This window comes from Nelusetta ayraudi, unplaced genomic scaffold, assembly GCF_046127955.1.
Source record: "Nelusetta ayraudi isolate G7.1 ecotype Tasmania unplaced genomic scaffold, CSIRO-AGI_Nayr_v1 ptg000151l, whole genome shotgun sequence".
NCBI lineage: Eukaryota > Metazoa > Chordata > Actinopteri > Tetraodontiformes > Monacanthidae > Nelusetta > Nelusetta ayraudi.
This window is the reverse complement of record NW_027466201.1, coordinates 2,107,135-2,129,800: the sequence shown is the minus strand read 5'-3', so window position 1 is coordinate 2,129,800 and position 22,666 is coordinate 2,107,135. Positions and strand designations below refer to the sequence as shown.

The 22,666-nt window shown below is 45.9% G+C and overlaps 1 protein-coding gene across 3 annotated transcripts in view; it reads right to left on the bottom strand.

The window, feature by feature from the left end:
• LOC142879946 (syntaxin-binding protein 5-like) overlaps positions 1–22,666 on the bottom strand; it is an 88,007-nt gene that overhangs the window by 5,884 nt on the left and 59,457 nt on the right. The window contains exons 9-23 of one of the 3 annotated variants that reach the window (XM_076013527.1): positions 18,973–19,096; positions 16,919–16,997; positions 16,169–16,323; positions 13,739–13,811; positions 13,474–13,621; positions 11,688–11,755; positions 10,743–10,783; positions 9,979–10,199; positions 7,884–8,059; positions 7,415–7,540; positions 6,648–6,799; positions 4,048–4,110; positions 2,941–2,994; positions 1,400–1,449; positions 128–410 (exon numbers count right to left, since the gene is read on the bottom strand). In XM_076013527.1, coding sequence (XP_075869642.1) covers positions 128–410; positions 1,400–1,449; positions 2,941–2,994; positions 4,048–4,110; positions 6,648–6,799; positions 7,415–7,540; positions 7,884–8,059; positions 9,979–10,199; positions 10,743–10,783; positions 11,688–11,755; positions 13,474–13,621; positions 13,739–13,811; positions 16,169–16,323; positions 16,919–16,997; positions 18,973–19,096 — 1,813 coding nt within the window. The remainder of the gene's footprint in view (positions 1–127; positions 411–1,399; positions 1,450–2,940; positions 2,995–4,047; positions 4,111–6,647; positions 6,800–7,414; positions 7,541–7,883; positions 8,060–9,978; positions 10,200–10,742; positions 10,784–11,687; positions 11,756–13,473; positions 13,622–13,738; positions 13,812–16,168; positions 16,324–16,918; positions 16,998–18,972; positions 19,097–22,666) is intronic. The other 2 variants (XM_076013528.1, XM_076013529.1) reach the window with 2 other exon arrangements.

Genomic DNA, 22,666 nt, shown 5'->3' with positions numbered 1-22,666 from the left:
AACTGAGCGTTTGAGTTGTACATTGTTAAGCTGAGTATGTTGGAAAGCACAGATACATTCAGTATATCACAATAAGAATATCATAGCCTTCTCGTCTACTTTGTCTCTTTCTCTCTTGGATACCCACCAGTGGGTGAAATAATAACCGGTTGCAATTGCCGCTGCTCCCCAGCAGGTGGCATCATGATCGCTAGAGCCAGCACGGTGCCCAAGGAGGTGCCCACGTACAGACACGGCGTCATCGTGCAGTCCCCTTTGCGGGCGTAAGTGTCACTGAAGTGGAAGGAGCTGATGGACTCTCGGGCCTCTTTGTCTATGCTGGTGACGCTGGAGGAGCGCGAGCGGCTGAAGGAGTTGTCCCGGTGGTCTAATGGGTTGGCACCCCGCGGCGGGCATACAGACAGGAGGACAGTAAGGGGGGAAAAAACAGAGAGAGGTAAAGCACCCGCAAGCAGTAGGAGGGGAAGACAGACGAGACAGATGTGGAAGAGAACCGCCGAATAAAAAAACCCATTAGAAGGATTTTATTTATTTATTTTTTTTTAAATCTAAAGGACACATTTGAGAGTAAGTCCACTAATGCTGAGAACACCTGTAAAATCGGGAAGTGCCAGTTGTGTGTAGACACTTGTAGCTCTGTAACACACCGACTGTGAAGAGAACAAGCACTGGAGGACACTGAGAAAAATTGGCTGTATGCTAATGGCTCAACAAGAAGAGGTTGGACTCATTTTCTCTTTCTGATACTGGTCACATGATTACACTTTCTCATAGGTTGCACGTTTATTTTTGCAGACTCGTCCCAATTATAACACAGTTTAATTCCCAATGGAAATTGGAGGATGAAATAACCTACTGGCTATAAGTAGCAAACCACTAGGGCTCTAAAATAAACAGTAACAAATCATAGCATTTTCAACTGACCTTTAACTCCAAAACAATCAGCAGCTATGTTTCTTTTCTTTTTTTTTGCTTGCATTTCTCCCCCCAAAAGGGGACCAATCGAAAATGTGTAAAGAAAAGACATGAAGAGCACAGAAGAGAAAGAGAAAGCTGCGGAATTTACATAAAGCTTTACAGTGACATGGAGTGCGCCGATTTGAGCTTAGCACCACTGACCAATAGAACCCCCACTGAGGTCAATGGGTTGGGGGCAAAGCACAGGATTTAATCCAAATACTTCCATTAAGCTCTGGGTGAAAAAAAATGGATTACTGGTCAGATCGGTGCTACGTTTATCCCATGCAAACTTAAGAGAACATCCGCACAGCTTGCCAATTTTGAGGCCAATAACCAGATAAGACTGGACTAATGGAATGTGGTGGGGTCCAGTTGAAGTGAGAGAGATAAACTGCATTTCCATACAAATTGTTTGGATAACACGAGATCAAGGCTTACCCAAGTCTGGCTTTAGCTCAGTAGGCAAGCTTAATTTCCGTGACATCCTTGCTGGAAAAAAGAGAACATCCCTCTTTACAAAACACACGTCTACGCTAAGACACAGTGCCATGCAAAAGCTAGGTCGCTAGCGACGCGCTAGGATTGCGCACAAAGCCAAAAAAAAGGGTACATGACAGAACCCAGTGGGACAAACGCTACGGTGGGGAGGTTTGTTTAAGAGAATACAGGAGCCAAAAAAGGCTTGAACAGAGGGGCAAGACACTGTGCAGGGACCTAGAGACCATCCTGCACGCATGCTACAGAGTGGGGGGGCGGGGGGGAACAAAGAGGGTGAGGTCTGCTTGCACTAGGCCCCCGAAAGAGACTACTGGTATAGTGAGACACATTAAATACTGCACAGCCATCCAGGACCCACATGCTGACAGGAGCATGCACCAAGAACAAGATAACAGGAAACAGAAAATAGTCGACGTGAGAACAGTGGAAAAGATGGTCATCGTCTTCTGTGAGTCTCCAGCAGTGGTTTTATGGTTCGCAGTGTTCATTGTATGAAGCCCACTTATTCAGAATATTTATCACAGATTGCAAATTGAGTTTTTTTCATGTTAGTTAGGGCTTAGAAAGAGAAAGGATACTGGCACCCCTAGTCAACATTCTCCAATAGGTATTCATGAACACAAACAGGGGTGAGGATGATGAGACTTAATCTACAGTGAGCACGCTGCTATCTCCCGCTCCATTTTTACTTTATGCTTAGGGTTTGCATAGAAATACTGGTAAGAAAAAAAAGAAAATCTATAACACTGGTTTGAGAATGAATGGCCTGCATCAAATCAGACCTTTGACACGTAAATTCCTGCAACGACTCATCTGAAATAGAAGAGAATCGGATCAGACGGCTAACCTAACCGCTAATTCCCTTTCCCTCCTTTCAAAGGCAGCTAATGACTCACCTCAGAATACATTGAAAGTACACAGAGACACATTTGGACACGGGAATTACTCCCCGCCACTCTTACCGCCAGAGACGTGAACAAGGAATCTGTCAAGACGACGCAGGCACACGGACAATATGACTCTCGTGCTACGTACATGTAGCATGCAAATGTGTGCAAATAACATGTACTCCACTGTGAGTGTGTGTGTGTGTGTGTGTCTGTGTGTGTGTGTGTGTGTGTGTGTGTGTGTGTGTGTGTGTGTGTGAGGCTGAATTCCTGCCCTGCTCCTAGGACAGCCTCTGCTCCACAAGCATTCAGTTCCTCACTGTCAAACTTTTCAGCAATCTGACGTTCATCCCACACTGTCCATCATGACAAAGTGCAGCTGCCTTTACATTTGGCCCAGGTTGTGTTAACTTCAAAACAGAGAGAACCAAAAGATAGTGGAACAGAAACTAGCCCAGACGTGAAGCTGAACTGTGGCTCTTTAAGTCTGCGCTTCCTCCCACCGCGGTTACCATGACACCCGAGACAGAGAGGAGACAAGTCTGGGACTGCGAGTCCTGCCTACACAGCCTCTGGTGAGAGTCTCCGATCTTACCTCCTCTACCACCTCCATTGTAGAACTGCTGCAGATTGCTGTTTGACGTCAACACTTTTGTGGATGTGAGGGAGGCGGGAAGTAAAGTAGAATAAATGTTCAGTTAGAAACACTGGCGGTCTGTGCTGGACACACACTATCCCTGCTATCACTCCAATTCATTCATTAGGGAAAACACAGTGTCAGCAAAGCTGGCTCCCGCTTCTTTTGTTGCAGTGTAACTTTTAGCTTTTACCTATGGCTTCAGCACAGTAAGGTTATTGTCATTTATTTCTGTATTTAGTATTATAGAAGAAAGACATTCAGAAATGACAGAGCACTGTGCTTTACTATTATAATTAAGAGGAACTGTGTGAATGATTTAACATGGGAAATGTCTTGGCATTAGGAATTTACGCATTTTGGCACCTAAATTGATAACTGAATACAATCCAGTACCCATTAAAAATTCCTATTGAGATTATTTATCTTTCAGAATAATCTCTAGTTTACTGGATTGCTTGCAATAAATTAGAAAATGACAAATAGAAGACACACACCCTGAAAACACCATAAAAAGGCTTTTGCAGTTTAAAAAGTCTTTACAGTCTTTTGAATAATCACAGGGAAATTTCGTCTTAGCCTTGTCACTGCTAATAAAATGTTTCCGTTGTCATTTTGAATGCAGTGATTATGAGTAAAAACGTACTTAGTAAAACACAGTTAATATGATCTATATTTCACACATCGCACCATTTTTCCCCGGGCGAGAATTAAAAACAAATGTATTTCCCGTTGACTGAACTCTACAAAGCGGTTCAAGAATTGAAGCGCCACTGAAAACATCATCTCAGAAAGCCATAAAGGAACATTAGTGAATTCAAACACTCAACCTCTCGAGGCTGAAGTGGATAAAACTGATGGGCAATTTAACGGTTCAACAGAAACCCCACAGTGTGGCGGCTTGGTGGAAAACTATTTCATCAGAACGCGACTAGAGAAAGAGGCTCCTCTGCGACGTTAAACAAGCAGTGCTTTTCGTGCATTATGGCAGAAATTGATAGTAAATACTTGTTTGCCTCCGTTTGTCCCTCTACCAGCTGTTAACAACACTGAAGAACATGTTACCTGAAGTGGGCGACTTGCAGCGGTCTTCTGACGTGGCTGAGCCCTCATTGATGTCACACAGGCCTGCAGCAGAGATGCGACGTCAGGACAAAAAATATAAAACAATCAACAAACAAGGAAAAAACAAATAAAGACTTGTGGCTTACTCGCTGCTTTGGTTCTTTGTTTTCTTTTTATTGCTTTAGAGAAGTCTCCCATTTAAATATCTTTTCAACTAATTGATCCGACCCAAATTAAACTGTCACACATGATGGAACATTTCATTTCAATTTGGTAAAGAGCCCAAATTGAAATTTGGCAATTGGAATTGACAAAGCAATTGCAGAGGGTAGGTCCTCTGAAAAGGAAACTTTGGTAAGAGAAAAACTTTTTATAGCCAGGTAGCCGAAGGCTTCCTGTTGGCGCCCCTACTGAACAAGGCATAGTTTAGCTAAACTCTTAAAGAGAGGTAATCAAGGTTGAAAAAATACATATATCATAATTTATTTAATGTATAAATTATATCTAGTGCCGCTAAAACAGTTCCCGCCGTGCTGTCCATGCTAATCTCTTTAGCATTAGCAAGGTTTGCGATCACTTCCTGGTTGGCAAGATGGATGACTAAGATTTGGACTGCTGATAATTCAGCTGTCATGCAAGGTCGGACCAAATGTCCATTGATGTTAAATCTGTTGACCTTTATATTTTATCTGACAGACTGACCTCATCAATAACTTCATTTTTAGACGCTGGAGACTTGAGCGTCTTAGGAAAAAAAAAAAAAAAAAAAAAAATCAAGTCCGTTTCCTCCGGTCGTGTCGCATTTGTGTGCGTATGAATGTGCGTGCGCACGTGCGCACGCATGTGTGTGTGCTGACATTGTCCTGCGAGGCGGAGAGCCGAGCAGACAGCAGCGCCTGTTGGCAGGGAAACACAGCTGGACGTCTGATTACAGCTCACGGTTGCCAAGCTGTGACTAGTGCCAGCCCATCGCTCACCATTCAGTGACACCAGATGCTGTCTGTGTGTGTGTGTGTGTGTGCGTGTGCGTGTGTGTGTGTGTGTGTGCCACGTGCCAGTGTTTACGGGGGGGGAGCTTCTGCCCATGTGTGTTCATCAGGTTGCATGTCAGCCAGCACATTAGCCCAGAAACTATCTGTATCTGGAATAATGAGCCCGGCCGCATCATTCAAACCGTTTTACTGATTCATCCACGAAAGGCCTTGCTTCATGACGGGCGCTGCGGCGCACCTCAAAGGGCTGCGCTATCGTGATCTGACACAGGGTGGCAGTATGTTGACGTGGAAAAACGCCTCCTCCTCCTCCTCCTCCTCCTCCCTGGCAGGAGTCTGAGGCTGCAGTGCGCCGGGTCGCAACAGAACAAGACTAATATAATAAATAATAAAGTGGACGCGTGTCTGTGTGTTTGCGGATTCATTTATTCCCACATTAAGATTAGATTTCAGATTAGTTCCTAAGGGCTTAACTGGGGTCTAATTAGTCACTGTCGGCACAAACCCATCTGCCAGATGGAGCCAGACTTTCACTTTTAATAAGTCCATAATTCAAAGGATGATTTTGCTTGTGGTCGTCCTTTACAAGACACCCTTAAACGGAGTGTTTCAGAAACTATTCCTAGAAGAGGGATTTCAGCCAAACTTGGAAGACGATTCAACAAAGCCTATGTCGCCTGTTACCAACGCAGGCTAGCCAGGGTTCTGCACCGCCTCTTCCATTCCGTTGAGCTCAGTTCAAATCCAGGTTGATGCTATGCTCTTACAGCAGATGTTCCCAAGGCGAGCGTGCATCGAGTCGCCAATAGAAAAATGAAAAACTCCCTTAAGACGGGCCAGGAGGGCAGAAACCTTGAGCGGACCCTCTCGGCGGTGCTGCGAGGTTTCCTAATACTGACAGAGATGACGCTGAGCACACGTTGCCATGGTGAGACAGGACGACTCAAGTTGTATCGCCAAACTCCTGCCAAAGCCAATAATAAAAATTAGCAGAGAGGAGCATTCAGTGCCAGCGTTTGCTCCTCTGTTCAAGAGGGAATCTTGTCCAGCTCTGGCAAAAACGGACCATTCTGTTATTACCAAGCGCTCCGTCTACTGCCATTTTCATTATCATTTCTATGTTTTTTAAGGCCTATTCCTCATCAGAGGAGGACGATTGGCCCTGCAAGAATTCAGATTTCGAATCCAATTAATCCAGTCGTCCTGCATGGTTGTTTTTTTTTCTATGACTGTTCATGTTTCAGGCTTTACTCAGGATGAAACCTAATTGGGACGAGTTTTCCCATTATAACTTTAATGAATTGGTCCGAGGCATAGTCAAAGTTTTTAATATTGTCAAAATGATATTACAGGAAGCATCAGTTTAAGATGACTTCCATGTCCTTAAGTTGACCCATGTTAAAATTCGAAGCAGGAAAACTGAGGCACCCCGGCCGAGTTGCCTGCCCTTCCATCTTACAACATGGAATGGCTTGACATGGAACTAAGCAGAGCATTACTGGCCAACAGCGCCATTACAGGAAGTCTCTCCAGACCAACCGTTTGCTGGCGCCCAATTTATTTCACTTATCGTTATTATTATTTTTATACTTTATTGTTTTTTTTTACCTCCAGACGCCTGCCTTGTCTTCCTGGGGGAGCGCGGCTGTCTCTGGTAGGGGTCATTTGAGCCGTAAAGCTCCACCGTCCCCAAGTTGAGCACCACCGTTTTCTGGATGTAGTCCACCACCGCCAGACCGTTACTATTGCCAAACACAACACTGGAGGAGGGAGAGGCAGACAAAGTCAGGATTGAATCCAAGAGGATCAGCAACAGAGGGGGAAAAAAATGACATGGAGGAAAAGATTTGAGAGGTTCGAGACACAAATACGCAGTGTTGGTGAGTAATCGATTACTAAATAATCCACTACTGTAATGAAACTACTTCTTTAGTAACAGAGTAATGTAACAGGATTACTCTGGAAAAAAATGGTAATTGTTTCATAATTGCTTTATCAAGTAATGATTCCATTACTTTTCTGAAATATTTTGCAAGATAAAAATGTCTTATTATCCACAAAATGTCTGAAATTTAGAAAAACAACCGAAAACAATGGTGCCGCAGATTGATGATGCAGCTGTGCATGCAAAGTCATTAGTATGCGACGACCTTCGATCTTTTTTAAACTACAGTAATTAGTGATTAATTACTTATGAAGCAAAGTAGTTAAAGAAGTAATTAGATTACTTTTCAAATGAGTAATCAGAAATCAGTAGTTGGATTACTTTTATGGAGGAATCCCAACAACACTGTGAATACGCAGAATTTACTGAAAGCGAACACACTGGCTCCCTGTCACCACTGAGGTGCTCCTGTTGTGCTCTGTGTACTCACAGGCCATAGGAAGAATTCATCGCCAGGCTTGTGATGGGCTGAGGAGGCTCCCCACCCACCCACACCAACTGGACCACCAGGTCTACCTGGTAACCGGGTGACTGCTTCAGAGGGGTACTGCGCACTCTGCGGGGGGGAGACAAGTGGCGACAGACGACGAGAGAACAGGAGAGGGGGAGCCGTGTGAAAAACAACAACAACAAAAAAAAAAACAGATTTAATGAAGAGAGAATGACAAGTTGTGGTGCAGCAGCGGTGCCCAGACAGCTTCTTGTGGACGGGGCCGGCGTGAGTGGTTGAGAACGCTCGAGGCGCTGGCGGAGTCTGAGCGAGGGTGCTTGAGGCGGAAAAAGCGAGACTCTTGAGTGTATGAGAATACTGGGAAGCACTCCTGGTGCTATTTAGGGTTTATGTAAGAGCCTCTGTGCGAGAGCAAGCGTGCGTGTGTGCGTGTGTGTGTGCGTCGTACTTCAGGCAGGGTATGTTGCCTCCGTCAGAGTTGTTGCTGCTTGTGGAGGGGTGCGAGGGCGGCCCGCTTGTCTGGGGTGAGGCACCGGGGGTGGGGTGGGCTGACGTCTGCTCTCCCCCAGCGCCATCTGGGGACTCGATGTCATTCAGCTCGTATTGCATTCGCACCTCCAGCAACTGTTTGAGGACACACAAACACACACACACACACACACACACACACACACACACACACACACACACACACACACACACACACACACACACACACACACAAAGACAAAAAGGTTGATTTTAAAAAAGCCACTCAGCAGTATCGCGATAGAGACACAAAGACGTTTGCTTGTGTGTGTATGTTCTGGTATATATGCCATTATGAGGACAATGTTTTCAAACACCACAATGAGGACATCTGTTCCAAGTGCGGACATTTGGGTCGACTTTCACTTTTCCAACACAAATTTGTCATCCGATGGGAAGTTTGATGGGAGGCGAGTCATTTTGTGGTCAAGGTAAGAATTAAGGGTTTAGGTTAGGCTTTACCAAAAAAAAAAGAATGAAAACAAAATGAAATTTAAAATATTGGATGCGCAAAAAGGTGGGTGAAAAATAATCTGCAATGAGCAAAGGTACAACTTGGCATTTGGCAATATGTATGATTACGATGATTATGATTATCCTCTGGGTTCAGTGAGCATTAACCACTCTCAACGCGAACCATAAGAAACCCTCACACGTACAGCACATTCACTGTTGGCAGCGCAACAGATTATTCTGTTACCCCTCCCCCATCCATCACCAAACACTTCAAGCTGTTTTTTTCAAACTGGATCATTTGTAATTTAAAATTTTCCAACATTCTAACAGGGAGACGGAGACTCGACGAGCACATGTGGGCAGAGTGAGAGTCAAAGGGCCCTTGAGTAATTATATAATCCATTTCTTGAGTCCTTCTTCAGGCTGCTCCTTTGCAATCTCAGCTTTCGAATCACACACACACACACGCACGCACACACACAGATTTTGATCCAACGTCGCTCCCTCTGGCCCCGGCAGCCCAGGCGTGGGAGTGAAGAGTGACCGCTGGCCCTCCTCAAATCCTCTCCCCTCTGCACTCGTCCTCACGAGGTCACGCCAAGCCTCTCGACCTCGGCTAGGAGAGCGGCTGCGACGCCGAATTCACCTTGATGCAACCGCGCAATCCCAGTCCCGGCGGCACGCCTCGAGTGTGCAGGGAGACGCGGCTGACAGAAAAAACACACAGTGGCGCTTTCCACCGGCCAGCCAACCGTGGAAGGAAGTGTCTCACAGGTAGGTGGCTTATTCATATCGCACCTCCCGCCTGAAGCAAAGCACTCTACTGAGTCTAGCTAACATTTTTTTTTTTTCGTTCAGCTGTCGACGCCAGTTTTTTTTTTTTTGTTGCTTTTTTTTGGGCAAAACAAAAGAAGACAGTGAGCATGCGCTGCGATGGGACCTGGGAAGATTGTCAGTGAAAAAAAGAAAGAAAAAAAAAAGTTGAAATTTTTCTGGAATCTGTGAAAAACAAAAACAACAGAAAAACAAAACGCATCGCAAAAAAACTCCCACACGTTTTGTGATCGACAGCAGCTAGATGGTTGCAAACACTGCCAGAATAAATATTGGAGCATCTTGCTGTTTTCCCCCCACCACCCCAATAAAACTCTACTGCTGTACTTTCCAAAAACACAAAAAGAAAAAAACCCAGCAACTCCTGCGTGCCCTTCTGGGAATATAGCAGCCTAGCAGCTGCGCGGGGAGTGACAGCATTATGCCATTAAACGCCGACTCCCATCACACCCCCACAAGCGCTCGCGTCACCATCGGGGCCACATTAAAACGACGGTCTGACTCTTGCTTGTTCACCTACTCCGTCTGTTGGCATGGCAACCATACCGCCGTTGACTAGGCACATCTCCGAGAGCGAGCTGGTGTCGTTGTGTGTGTGTGTATCTGTGAATCTACGAAGACAGAAAAAAACTAAAACCTGAGCGAAGAAAAGGGGCAAACAAAAGCTGGAATGCAGCGCTTTTTTTTTGCTGCAAAACCCCCCCCCCCGCGAGAGTGCCACCCACCTGCACCACCTCGGTGGTAACCTCCAGCTTGCTGAAGCGGTAGATGAGGACGTTGGCCGACACGCCCGCCACGCACAGCATCCTGCTCTCGGGGCACCAGGCCATGATCTGAATGGCGAAAGGGTCTTCGTCCGACACCTCCATGCTGCCCTTGTCCTCCTTGGAGCGGTTTCTGTCAAACACCTTGGCTGTTTTGAGTTTGTAGAGCACCTGGAGCATTACTGAGTGTGGAGGGTGGGAGGGAGGGAGGGAGGGAGGAAGTGAGTCCGCTGTGCATGTCAGCCGATGTGGTAACACTCTGCTTAAAAGTCCCACAAATTGCTAAAACTTAAATTTTTGCTTTCTTTATTACAATATATGTCTCTCAAGCCTGTCACTCAACACCGCAGAGACTAGAAAAGACTAACCTGTACTTCCTGTGCACTTGTTACTATTCGGAAAAAGCGTGCTAGAAATGACCGATCTGGAAATCAGCCCTTTGTGATGTCACAAACATGTTATTTTTTATCTTTATTTGGCTACGCTTTTATGTGAATCTTCTCATTTGGAGTCCAGAATACTGAACCATAATTTAAAAAAAAAAGACAGATAATGGGTCTAATATGGGGACTTTTAAAGTAATTATAATTGACACTTCAAAAGATCTGTGTGATTTTGCTGCCATTTCTAAAAAAAATCCCCAAAAAACTAAGAATGCTTTGAAAACGATCAGCGTTTGTTTTGCCGGCTGTTCTAATTTAATGTTATGTATCAAGAGAACTCACTTGCAGAGGCATCCCAGAACTTCACAGTTCCATCAGCATGCCTGAGGATTGGAGAGAGAAAACAACAGAAGCGGGAAAAAAACGAGAGGATTAATTTCTCACGACATTCTGTTGCCTTGTACTATTATCTGCAGGATGTACAAAAAACAAAACGGTGTTGTACCAAAGAAAAAAAAGTAATATGAGCATTGAACGTCCTGTTCGGCAGTATACAGAATAAGACATTCTTCCATTTTAAACTGTGTTCACAGTACGAATCAAACGATATACTGACATGTAAATTTCTAGTGAGAGGTTAAGCTTCCTGATTAAAAAGTAAAGAGCGTCTACCGAAAAATGGCTCAAACTTGGCCTGCCAGCGTGAAACCCTGACATCAACCTCATTAGACACCTGAGTTGGAACGCAGACGCCGATCCAGACGCCACCGCCCACCGTCCTCCAATAAACCAACCTCGATGAAACTCCTGCGCTGCGTGGGAGTGAATCCCAGCAGCCTGCTTCCTCCCGAACGCTCATGGACAGCCTTGTTTTGTCTTGTTTTTTCCAGAGTGCTGGCTATGAGGTGTTCAAGCAACAAATGAACACTAAGCTAATCAACGGACGGTACAGCGATGCAGATTCTCCAGTTTTTTTTTCCCTCATCACTTCCTGTTTTGCCTGACACCAGCTCTCCTTGTTGTTTTGTTTGCCGGTTGTGAGATGTTTTTGCGATGTTTTGTGACACTACAAGAGGGGAAATAAAACCTGCACAGAATAGTAATCGCAACAAGTAGCAGTAGAGTGGAGGCTCCGGGCTGCAGAAGTCTGGAGAAGTTCCCTTTGGGAACGCCCTTGTCGACGGCCTCAGTGTGAGACAATTCACGTAGGAGTGAAAGGCGGCGTGGCCTAATTGGGGTCTGCAGCCAATAACTGGACAGGTTGAGCAGAATCCAGAGGCGTCTCACCCGGTGATGATGATCTCTGGGTAGCTCTGCGTGCTTTGACCCCAGTTCCCTCCACTGATGGGCCATTCCTGGACCAATGAGAACACAAGAACAGGGCGTTAGAAAGGATGTGATGGAGGGGTCAGACAGATCAAAAGCACGTTCTGCTTGGATTTTCCCTAATTTAGCATTGATAGGTCGATGTCAGTTGGATTTTTGAAGCCTTCTTGTAGCCGTGGCACCTGGGTCTCAAGGGCTGGGGTCAGCCCATAAAGCCAATTGGCGACTCTAAATGGAATTGTAACAGGAGTTTGGAGGTTGTTTGTCTCTCTCTCTCTCTATATATATATATATATACATATATATATATATGCACATATATACATATGAGAGTAAGCTTGTTAGTGTAGTGGTTGATTTTAGTGACATTTGCAATATGTCTGAAAACTACACATTACATGCTTCAATGTGTGTGTGTGTGTGTGTGTGTGTGCGCGCGTGCGTGCGTCTGTCTTGGTGGGAGCGTTTAGGCTTTGAACACGTCGACACGCACAAAGGTCACCGCGATGACTCACGCTGATCTTTATGTGAGAATGCCCTCCTGCAGCTCAGCCTTGCTTTTTCTCCCCCCCCACCCCCACCCCCCTTCCCCAACCCACCACCCGTTCCTCTTCTGGCTTAAAAAAAAAGACAAAAAGTTGAAAAAAAGAGCAGCCAGGCAGGCACTCTGGGTCAGTACACGCTGACATTTCCGACAGAGAGCCGGAACAAGGCGACAGAGAAAAGAACACGGGCATACATAATGGCTGGGAGAGCGCGGGGGGTCTCGTCTTTGGTGACACAGAGATGTGAAAAGATACTGAGGGGGGTCGGGGGTGGTTGGGAGTGGGGGGACGGGAGGGTGGGACATTAAAAAAAAAAAAAACCAAAAAAACAAAGAGAGAGTCTGGAGGATCTTCACATCACGTCAGACTGTGTTCCAGTCTGCAGAGCTAAAAAAGACGCGTTGGCATTTTTCACACCAATCAATTCTTTCTGCTCTCGTCCTCCATTAATGAGGCCTGCCGCCAAAAACTTCTTCTTCAGTATCGGACATTTCTGCTTTGGGAATTCGTGTTTTCGGGGTGCTCCCGGGATGACTCCCGAGTGGAAATTACTTCATTAACCAGAGGGAGGCGTTAACAAATAGCCGCGCTGAGACAGTCGCGTCTCGTATTTTGCCAGGAAAAGCAGCTATTTCCTGCTTCTGCTCGGAGATCCCGTTCAGGCAGCCGGATTCAATAATGATTTTACGCCTCTTTGACTTCCATCATTTTTTGCTATTGATTTCCCGCAAAAGTGCAGCACACGGGGCGAATTGCAAACCGGGACCACACAGCGGAACAACATGTACAAATATCTCTGAGTAAAATGTGACACCGGCTGTTTTCTTGCTGACGGTTACATGAGAAGTTTCCAGGTCTGAACGCAAAGACATAAATGTTCCAATAACTTCATATCTGTATTCTTTAATCTACTGTTATACATGATGTTTCTCATCTTTTATGGGTAACTTGACTTTGATTTGCAGCCTAAAACTGAAACTCCCCCTCACCCGACACTCAGATACAACAGGAAAAAATGTCTTTGCTTCAACTCCCCCACACCCTCAACTTTTTATTCATGCTAAACACTCAGTTAAAATGCGTGCACGTGGCAGCGCACGTTCCCAGAAGCTCAAAGCTCAGTTACTTAAGGGTGACACACACACACACACTCAAAAAAAAAAGGATTATGTGCAATCTGGTGGTAAATTAACGACACTGACCTTTTTGCTGAAGCCCTGCCGCTTCTGCCGCGAGCCGACAGAGTAAAGTGCAGGTATGAGGTCCACAGGGCAGTCGGCAAAGTACTCGCAGCAGGTCACAGGGGACTCGTGGATGGTCAGAGGATAGGGGTTCTCGAATATGGGGTAACTGCGACACAGGCAAATCCACGAGTCGGGAGTAAAGGGGGGCGAAGAAAACATTCATTAATGATTAAAAGACACTCAGGACTGTGAATGAAGACCAGCGTGTGAGAGTCGCCCTCACCCGTTTTGTGCAAGGTCGATCACCACTAAATCCTTCTCTAGAAGGACCACCACGGCGTAAGGTTCCTGAAAATCTGCACAATAAAAAAACATAAAGGCAAAACGCAAGTCATTAATCAGCCCCTGTAATCCACTGAAAGGGTGACCTGAAATTCATTAATGCTGTGGTGAACGAAAAAAAACAAAAAAAAAAAACCTAAAAAAAACATCCTTTATCTTTGCCCTGAAGATGCGAGAGCAGCGGCGGTAAGTAGTTAATAACCGCCGGGGCTGCGCGGGTGTTTAATGACGCCGTCTGATTTGGGAATAACTTTTCCATTCAGCGACAGACGACGGTGTTCCGTTACACGTCTGATCACCATTTGGAGCAGCGTCACGTGGCGAGATCAACCTTCAGCACAATAAGCTGCTTTCAAGTCCCCAGGATTCCGGTCACAGTGCCGCAGTAATTTAAAGAGCATGCTCATAATTTTAGGTTTGTGAATTGTGTGCAGAATAAAATCTATTGATATATGATTTAAAGATCTTTAAAGGGCCAAAGGACACTCTTGGGCTAGTAGGGAATTGCATAATGATAAAATAAAAAAAAAAAGAATGATAATGCGTATATTTCAAAATACACAAGTCTTCAAAGATACAAAACAAGCAGGTGAGGAGGCGGCCATCTTGTGCCAACACACGTCAGCAGTAGCCAAGAAGGTGGGTCCCAAAGCATTGATGGTGCAAAAAGAAGGAGACGGAGCTTCCAGGTTTAAAAAACAAAAACAAAAACAGGCCAGTGTGAAGTACCCAAAATCTGCATTCTATCGTTTGGCCAGCAGGATCCACCAAAGGTGGTTGCAAAAAGACTAAAAACAGCTCTACACTCATACCGTTACAAACGGGTAAAACAAAAAAACTGCTCCGAATCTCTGGTTAAAAAAAAAAGAAGTAATAATCAGCAAATAGGATTTAATGCCCATTTTGTCTGATTTGGTCAAGTTTTGAAGTTGTGGGTGCGGACAAACAGTGATTAGAGAACCATTTTTTTGTGCAGGCCTCTCTCTGAGGGAGAAAAACACTGACGAGTTTGTCACGACGTCTCTTGCTGTCCATCTCACTTTATCCGAGTGACGCCGCTCCGCCGCTGCTGATTCATGTTGTCCTCTGAGTCACAGTGCAACCTTGATTTGCCCTGCGGCATCTCGCTGTCAATCAGTTCGGACCTTTTTTTTTTCTATTTTTTTTTCCCTCGAGTGCGTGGCCATTCGGCACGGGTCGGTGGAGATTCTGCCACTGTCGTAAACTCAATTCCGGGGTTTGACGCTTGTGTGACGAGGCTGAGCAAGCTGAATTGGACGGATCAGCCGAGGAAGCCACATGACCTTCTGTAATTCCCACGTAAATACTAATTTTTCAGGCCAATTTCTATGCCCCAACAGTCCCGGTAGAATCGGTAAAGATGTGGTTGTGGCTTACAGCTGGTACCAGCTCGCATTCATGCTGCACTTTTTCAAACAAACTATGGCTTTTAGATATTGTATTCCCCTCCTCACCTGTGGTGGCGCTGCATCGAAAATAACTTAAGGAGAAGAAAAGACAAACAACTGAGGAAAAACTTTGTTCATCTACTGGTTAGATGCTGGGCCATTTGCTAGATGGGCGGTTGTTGCCGACCACAATGCCTTGCGCCTCAGTCCGCTTTCTGCGCCTTCACACCTTCCCAAACAAAATCCACTTTCCTTTCCTTTCTGCGTGATTTGTTGTTCTTTGCGTGTACTGTGCACGCAACACTCACGCCAGTCTGCTACTGTTATGTTTCTCCTCTCAGACACATTAGCCCACATTGCCACATCTCTGCGGTCACGTCATCAGGTATTACCCACCACGGCCCGTTAAAGCGTCCGCGTCACCAGTGCAAGCAACCCCCCCCCAACCCTCCTCCCCCCGAGAACGATATTGTGTAACCCGGCCGCGGCAGCGCCGTCCCTCGCCGGATCAAATTGGCAGGCGGTGACAAAACGCAGCCGCCAATGTTACATAAGACACAATCAGCGAGGGACAACTCATAATCCCGTGGCTGTGGGCGCTCACTGTACGGGATTAAATACATAAAGGATCCCATAACATTTCAGTTCCGCCCCGACTTGTTTTAGCCGTTGACTCCTCAGCGGAGGAAACACGATAATAATTTAATTCAGATGGAAAGACTATTGTGCGCAAAGAGATGAAATGAAAATTTAATACTCTGTGTGGCGGATAATGAAACTGAAATAGGATCCTTCCCCTTGGGAAATTTCATATTTATTACAGAAACACGCTCGCACTGGGGCTTGCAAATCAGACATAATTAAAAAAAAAAAAAAAAAAAAATCAGAAAGGTGCAAGCTTTTCCTTTTGCGAGCCTGATGAGGAAAAGCGCGACGATCGCACTCAAAATGTTTCAACGCACCGTTGGGGTAGGGAGTCTCGCAGAGGGTGAGGAAGTCAACGATGGGGTAGTCCATCTCCAGGACGGCTGTACTCTTCCCGTGCATTATTGTCAAGCAAGGCCGCCGGCCCACCGTGTCGTAGGAGAGACCGCCGGAGAGGATTATGAAGGGCTCCCTTCAAAAAACACGCAAGAGAAATGAATGAATGAAGAAAGATGAGCGGCAAACACATCAATACTGGTGGGCGTTCAGCCTCTATGAAAGAAAAGGATGACATCCAGTGATGGCAATGGCCGATGCTAAGCTAACTGGTAGCTACCTGCGTTGTGAAGATTGGTAGCACTACTCGCTTCGTGAGTGGAAAACAACAACTCTCCAACGGCTTCTTTTTCCCAATTTTACTTGTTAAGCTACTTATTTGTTTGTACAATCAGACAGTTGAAAAAACAAACCGCCTGCATTTTAAAGGAGCAATGTGCAAATGTCCTACCTCAAAATGATTCTTTTTAAATCAATTTTTATGATTCATTGACTTATAAAAGGGAGGATGGAGGCCTTGTCATTGCCAGATATGACTGTGTGTAACTATGGACTGGGCAGTCACTGGTTACATAAACCCTATACTAGTCCAGTCAGGTGGGCTGTGGTGCCAATCTCTCTTGCAGTGCAATTCATTTTAGAAAAAAATAATAATTCAAAGTTAGATAAACTACATTCTTCAAAAAACAAACATTGAAATTCTCTACATGTATAGGAGAGCGACAGCTTACCCGCTCCTGGTGGTCTTGTACTCCACTTTGAGGATGGGTTTACACGGCTCCGGCTTCTTCCCGTCCTTGGGCTGTTTTCCTGGAACAGAACAAACAGATGATACTTTACTTTGCCAGTTCAGCCCTCTTACCCTTCCCTCCACTCTCCTGTCATCTTGTTTGTTTGTTCCGTGTGTGTGTGTGCTTTTCCTCCCCCCCCCCCCCCCTCCCCAACCCCCGCCCCCCGCCTCATCCTCCTCCTCCCTAGAAGCTGCACTTAGTATGCAGCCTTGCGAGGGGAGCGAGTACGTAGCTGTGACAACGGGCTGTATTCATCGCAGCGAGGAGAACAGGTGTGATGAACACAGGTAATTTTAATCCCTGCATTCAGACGGAAAAAAAAAAAATAATAACGCAAAGAGAACGTAAAGACCGTATAGCGGGGTGTGAATTCGACAAGAAACGAACCGTAACGGTATGAAAGAGAGCAGAACCGCAGGTGGGGTTGCCGGGGCGGAGACGCTCTTTTAAAGAACACATCTTTACGGAACATAATCGAAAAAAGACAATTACAGACAGACTTATAAGCCTTGCTCAGACCCGTCAATGGCATTTACATAATTGCCTATTAAATAGCGCGCTAATTATGCATGCAGCGGTGGGAGAAACAACTAATTAAAACACGACGTGGCCAAATCCCCCTTTCAGTCCCCTGCACACTAAAGCAGCTTGAAAAAAAGAAAAAAAAAAAGCGGTTTAGAAGTTTTTTCCCTCCCTTTTCATTTGAATTTATTTTTTTCCTCCGCGTCGTTTCTCTTTTTGAACTCCCGCGGCCTTTTTTATCCCCCACGTACATTCGTCGCACCGGCACCCCCCCGCCCCCCCGAGTCTCTTCGTCTGGTGCAAACAGTCAAAGTAGCTGCGCGGAACGAGTGGGCGTGCGGGGAGAGCGAGGAGGACGGATTTGAAACAACAACGGCGATGACAAAAAAACAAAAAAAAAAACAACAAAAAAGACATCATCAAAAGAGCAGACTGGCGCTTCTTCCGGGAAATAAACAAAGCGCTGGCGGTGATGTTTGTGAGGCGCAGGTAGACACAAATCGACAGCAAAGGAGCGGAGGAATAATCCAGAAGTGGAGGCAGGGAGGCTCTCTGGGCGCCGCAGGTGTTGTTTCTGGTCGAGCAGGTCACGTGACCTGCAGGTGGGCCGAGCGCAACCGCCGCAGGCCAGGCGGGATACGTGAAGTTGCTTTGATGAATAAACAACCTCAGGGGAAGGAAGACCTCGACATTTGTTCGGTGAAAGGCAATTATTTGTACTTGTAGTGACCGGGCATGCACGCAAACGCTATCTCACCTTAATGCATGTAATAAAAGCCATAATGATTAATGGACACAAGCGGATGCACAGGCGCAAACGCTTGTTCTTGAGGCCGACGAATTAAAGCTTAGCGGCAGCCGTCGCGTGTTGAAATGTTGGCATTCCAATCAGTTCAAAATTGGATTCCCCAATCAGCTTCCTTCATGCATAGAGACGTGAAGCGACGCTATTATGAAATAGGAATCTTCATATGACAAACACAGGGAGTGATGAAGGACAAAGAAGCTACCATTGGCTGCGATATGGACTAAAACCTTTTTTTCTATCTTTTTTTTCAATCTGCTAAGCAACAGCAAGGAAACATGTGACAGGTCTTTGTGATAGTGTACTAATATGTTCTGCACAGGACGCGTATGAGATTTAAACAGTGATAAGATTAACCTGCCGCCGCATGTTATTGCTGTTGCTGATGCTGTACAGAAATGAATGTCTCCGTGTTGTGTAAAATGTCAGGCAAGGTTTTGTTGGCTTTCTTTTTTGAAATCGGAAAGCCTTGAAATCTTTTGGGCTCTAGTAATGTTAATAATTACGCAAGCAAGTGAGAACATAACGCGTCAGAAGTCTATAATGACTTCAATGTATTTTTTTAGGCTGAAATTCTGCACTGGAGTACAAAAAAAGAAAAGAAAATGGTGGTAAAGATGTATTTGTGTGTGTGTGTCTGTGCGTGTCTGTGTTTCCGCGTCCTTACCATGTGGGGTGATTGTCTGTACCGGCTTGCCTTGGCCCCTCACGTTCCATATGGTCAGAGTTCCGTCTGAGTGACTGCAAATGAACTGCTTGCCCTCGTGGTGCCAGGCGACCGAGTGGATGGCCTGGTGGACGACAGGACGGCAGGAAGTGAGGGGTCAGTGTCTCGGCAAGGCGCCAAAAAAAAACCCCTTCGCTTCCTTGTGCGACTCCACTCTGGGTGCGCGTTGGCACTTTGCACAGATGGGTTGGAGGGAGATGATGAGGCCTGGCCCTTGACTTTGAAGCGGCTCGTGCAGCATGAATACATATATTAAGAATAATGAAAACATCTGTTTGACCCTGAATTTGTAATTATTTTCCCGGGAATGTTGTTTAGGAATACATGCTATTAATGGAAAGGCTTGCCAACGATAAATCGTGCTAGAAGATCTGTCCATCTGCAGTCACTCCTGACAACTCCCGTCTGGCTTTGCCCCCCCGTCCAAATAAAGGGTGGCGGAGCAGGGGGTTGTGTTTAAATGATGACCTTTATATCAAGCTTTCACGGAAATACAAGGCAGCCAAGAGAAAAACAAAGAAATAATTGAAAAAGCTCACAGATACAAAAGGAGAACGATAAGAGGAGGCGGTTCTGCGGTGGCAAGAAGGGGAAGAGTTGGAGATACGGCGCCCTCTCTGTCCTCTGAGCGGACCCGTCGCTGTTGTAAGCCCGGCTCGCAATGTTTTATCTACTGACAAGCAATCATCGGAAACACAAACACATCATAGGCAAAGCGTCGCCGTAAAGGGCAACCTTGCTTATTGATGCCCTTTTCGAAGCTTCGCAGCTCGCGGCTAAACCCAGCAGGCGTTTGTTTTTTCCTTTTTATTCCGACCCACCGCGCTGTGGGACGACTGGAAATATGCAGACGACCACCTGAGTCTTGTGTGATGCTCAAAAAAAAAAAGGCTTGCTAAAAACTTTGGAGAGTGCGCTTATCAGCCGGGGCAAATGTCAAACAATGAATTCACAAAAGAGGCACAGAAGAGTATGTACGTGCCGATGAGCCCAAACAGGGACAAGATTCATGGGGGGAACTCAGAACATAACAAACCAGAAGGAAAACTCACAAATCTGTTCTACCCATTTGGTGAAAAGCCCATCACACCTATCTATCACATTTAAATAGGAATCCACTGATACCGATACCAGAATTGGGTATCACGCCGATACCAGTACCGGGTATCGGTACCAATACCAGGGTTAAGTACACTACTCATACTTGTATATATGTATATGACAATTTTGTTAAATTTGTGTTTGTACTGCAGTGACTGTCCCAAGTCAAGGAATTGTACTCTACTCGGGAAAAAAAGGTGATATCGGCGTATCCCAACATTTAACGTAAACCAATTTTGGCAGCCAGCAGTCGAACCACTTGACGACAGCACAAGGCTCCCCGATAGGCGCAAAAGAGGAGGCACAACTCGCTGTGTTTAGCCAAGAATCTTGCCAAAGCCTGGCGGGAGCCAAGCCAAAACCATTGTTTTTCTTCTAACGCAAGAACGCCGCCCACTTCTGACAAAAACCGCCGCTGGCGCAGCATCCGCGCTCCTCTCTTCGGCTGCGGACGTTAGAGCGAGGCCCGCAGCTGCTTCTCCTTCTTGAACTTCTCAGCGGAAACTTTCAACTACACCTCTTAACAGCGGCTCAGCTGCCTCCCTCTCCACAAACAACACAATCGCCTAATGGGAGCCTTGAAAGATGGATTTCAGACCTCAGACTTGGAGAATCAGCTCAACAGCAAAGGCGGGAAGTAACAAAGTGTTAGAAATGATCCAGATGCTCCTCCTCCTGATTATTCTGTCACAACAACTGCATTGTTTCATTAATAGCAAGAAATTACTTTTGCCACTTCTGCAGAATTGGAAGGTTAGGCAGAACCACAAGCACTGGCATGGATGTCCTTTGACAATTAAAAGATGCAGTTTTGGACCGCGCAAACCGTCGCCCTCTGCAGCACCACCTGGATTTTGGCGGCAGAGGGCAACTCTCAAGCTAAACCGGAGGAGTTTGGTGCTTGGTTGGTCCAGTGCTCAACTTCACCACAGAGTCGAGCAACAGCTGCTTACGTAGCCGCTGTCCCTTCGAAAAAAAAACTAACCTGATGTTTAAAACGCCGCTATGCCCTTCATGGAGTGACGACTGAGCGCTTCAGTCATTTATCTACTCGACGCCGCTAATTGTTTGGGGCGTGAACTCCCCAGTGCCTTCTTCTTCTCCTACGACCGCCTTATCTGCAAATTGCCGCGCCGTGTTCCACATTGACTCATGCGAAAGTGAATAATCACCCCGACGTCCGACACCGACGTGGGTACAAGGCAAGGTCGGGTCAGTGCCTTTCAGGAGACGCTGCTGTTTGTTTAGTCATATATCAATTCAGCCCCTCGAAAACGTCATTAATCGTGGGCAGAGCTGCGTGTCGGGCTTCCAGCTGGAAAAGGAAAACCTGTGAAACAAGCGACTCATTGCTTTTTGTTTTTTTTTTTTCTTTAAAAACGACGCCATCGAAGAGCTCCAACTTTTTTTTTCTTTTTTTGTTCTTGTGCCGGTGGGGGTTTTTGGAAGCAAAGCCTTTCCGAGGATTCCAGGGGCCTTATTATCTTCTTCCGTTTTCCGTGGTATTTTCTCCAGGTCACTGAGAGCCTGACGAGACGGAGGCTGTGCTGCCGTTACGAAACAGCCGCACGACACACAGACACACACACACACACACACACACGCATTATCTCCCCGATGACTCACTCGCCAAAGACACACAAACGAAGCAAAAATGACTAAACTTCTAAAACCTTAAAGTCTTCTCCCTCTCTTCCCCCTTTCCTCCAACCAAAACTCTTTTTCGGTTATTGCACTCCCTCGTTTCCCTGCCAGTGAAGATTGTTTTCTTGGAGGTAATTGGAGTCATGAGAAGGGATGGATGGGCCGTCTTATCTTAGCGAGACAGCAGCCGTCAGCTCTGAGAGCGAGACGGGCAATAGGATGCAGTTTGTCGGCGGTTTTGTTGCCAAAACTGAGTCACCGGTGAGCGGCGTCAGGTGGCGAGGGTGTAGGTAGAGCAGGTGCGGTTCCTGCGCGAAATCCCACATTCCACGGGACGGAAGTGAAGGGCTCTCATAGCGCGTATAAAAATGGCAAAAACAAACAAAAAAAAACTTGTCGTAATCAGAGACCCAATAAGAATAATAATGTTCCAGATCTTCTGGAATAAACTGGACATTGGTTATTGAAGGATCATGTGATCCTTTAATATGTTCAGAATAAACATTTTTAGTTCCATAATCAGGGAGGTGGCCACATTGCAGCACTAAGTATCTACACTTGCACAGGAAGTGGATTTATTCATCTTCTTTAACCTGATGTCACAGCTGCTGTGAGAAAGAAAAAAAGGGGGATTAACGTTATTGTATCGTCTGCTAGACGCATTCTCACCACAAGATATCGCCAAATCCTAAACGCTGGGCCTTTAATGCGGAGATGAATGAAGCTTTTGAGGTGCGATACTGGACTCCTGTTCCAAGAGGCTCAATTTCACAAAGCTGAACGCGGACAAAGGATGAAAAAATTCTAATCTCGCTGTAATTCACACCACTCTAACATTTTGATATTTATCGGCCTGCCTTCAATGTGCACTGTGACGCCCCCAGCATGG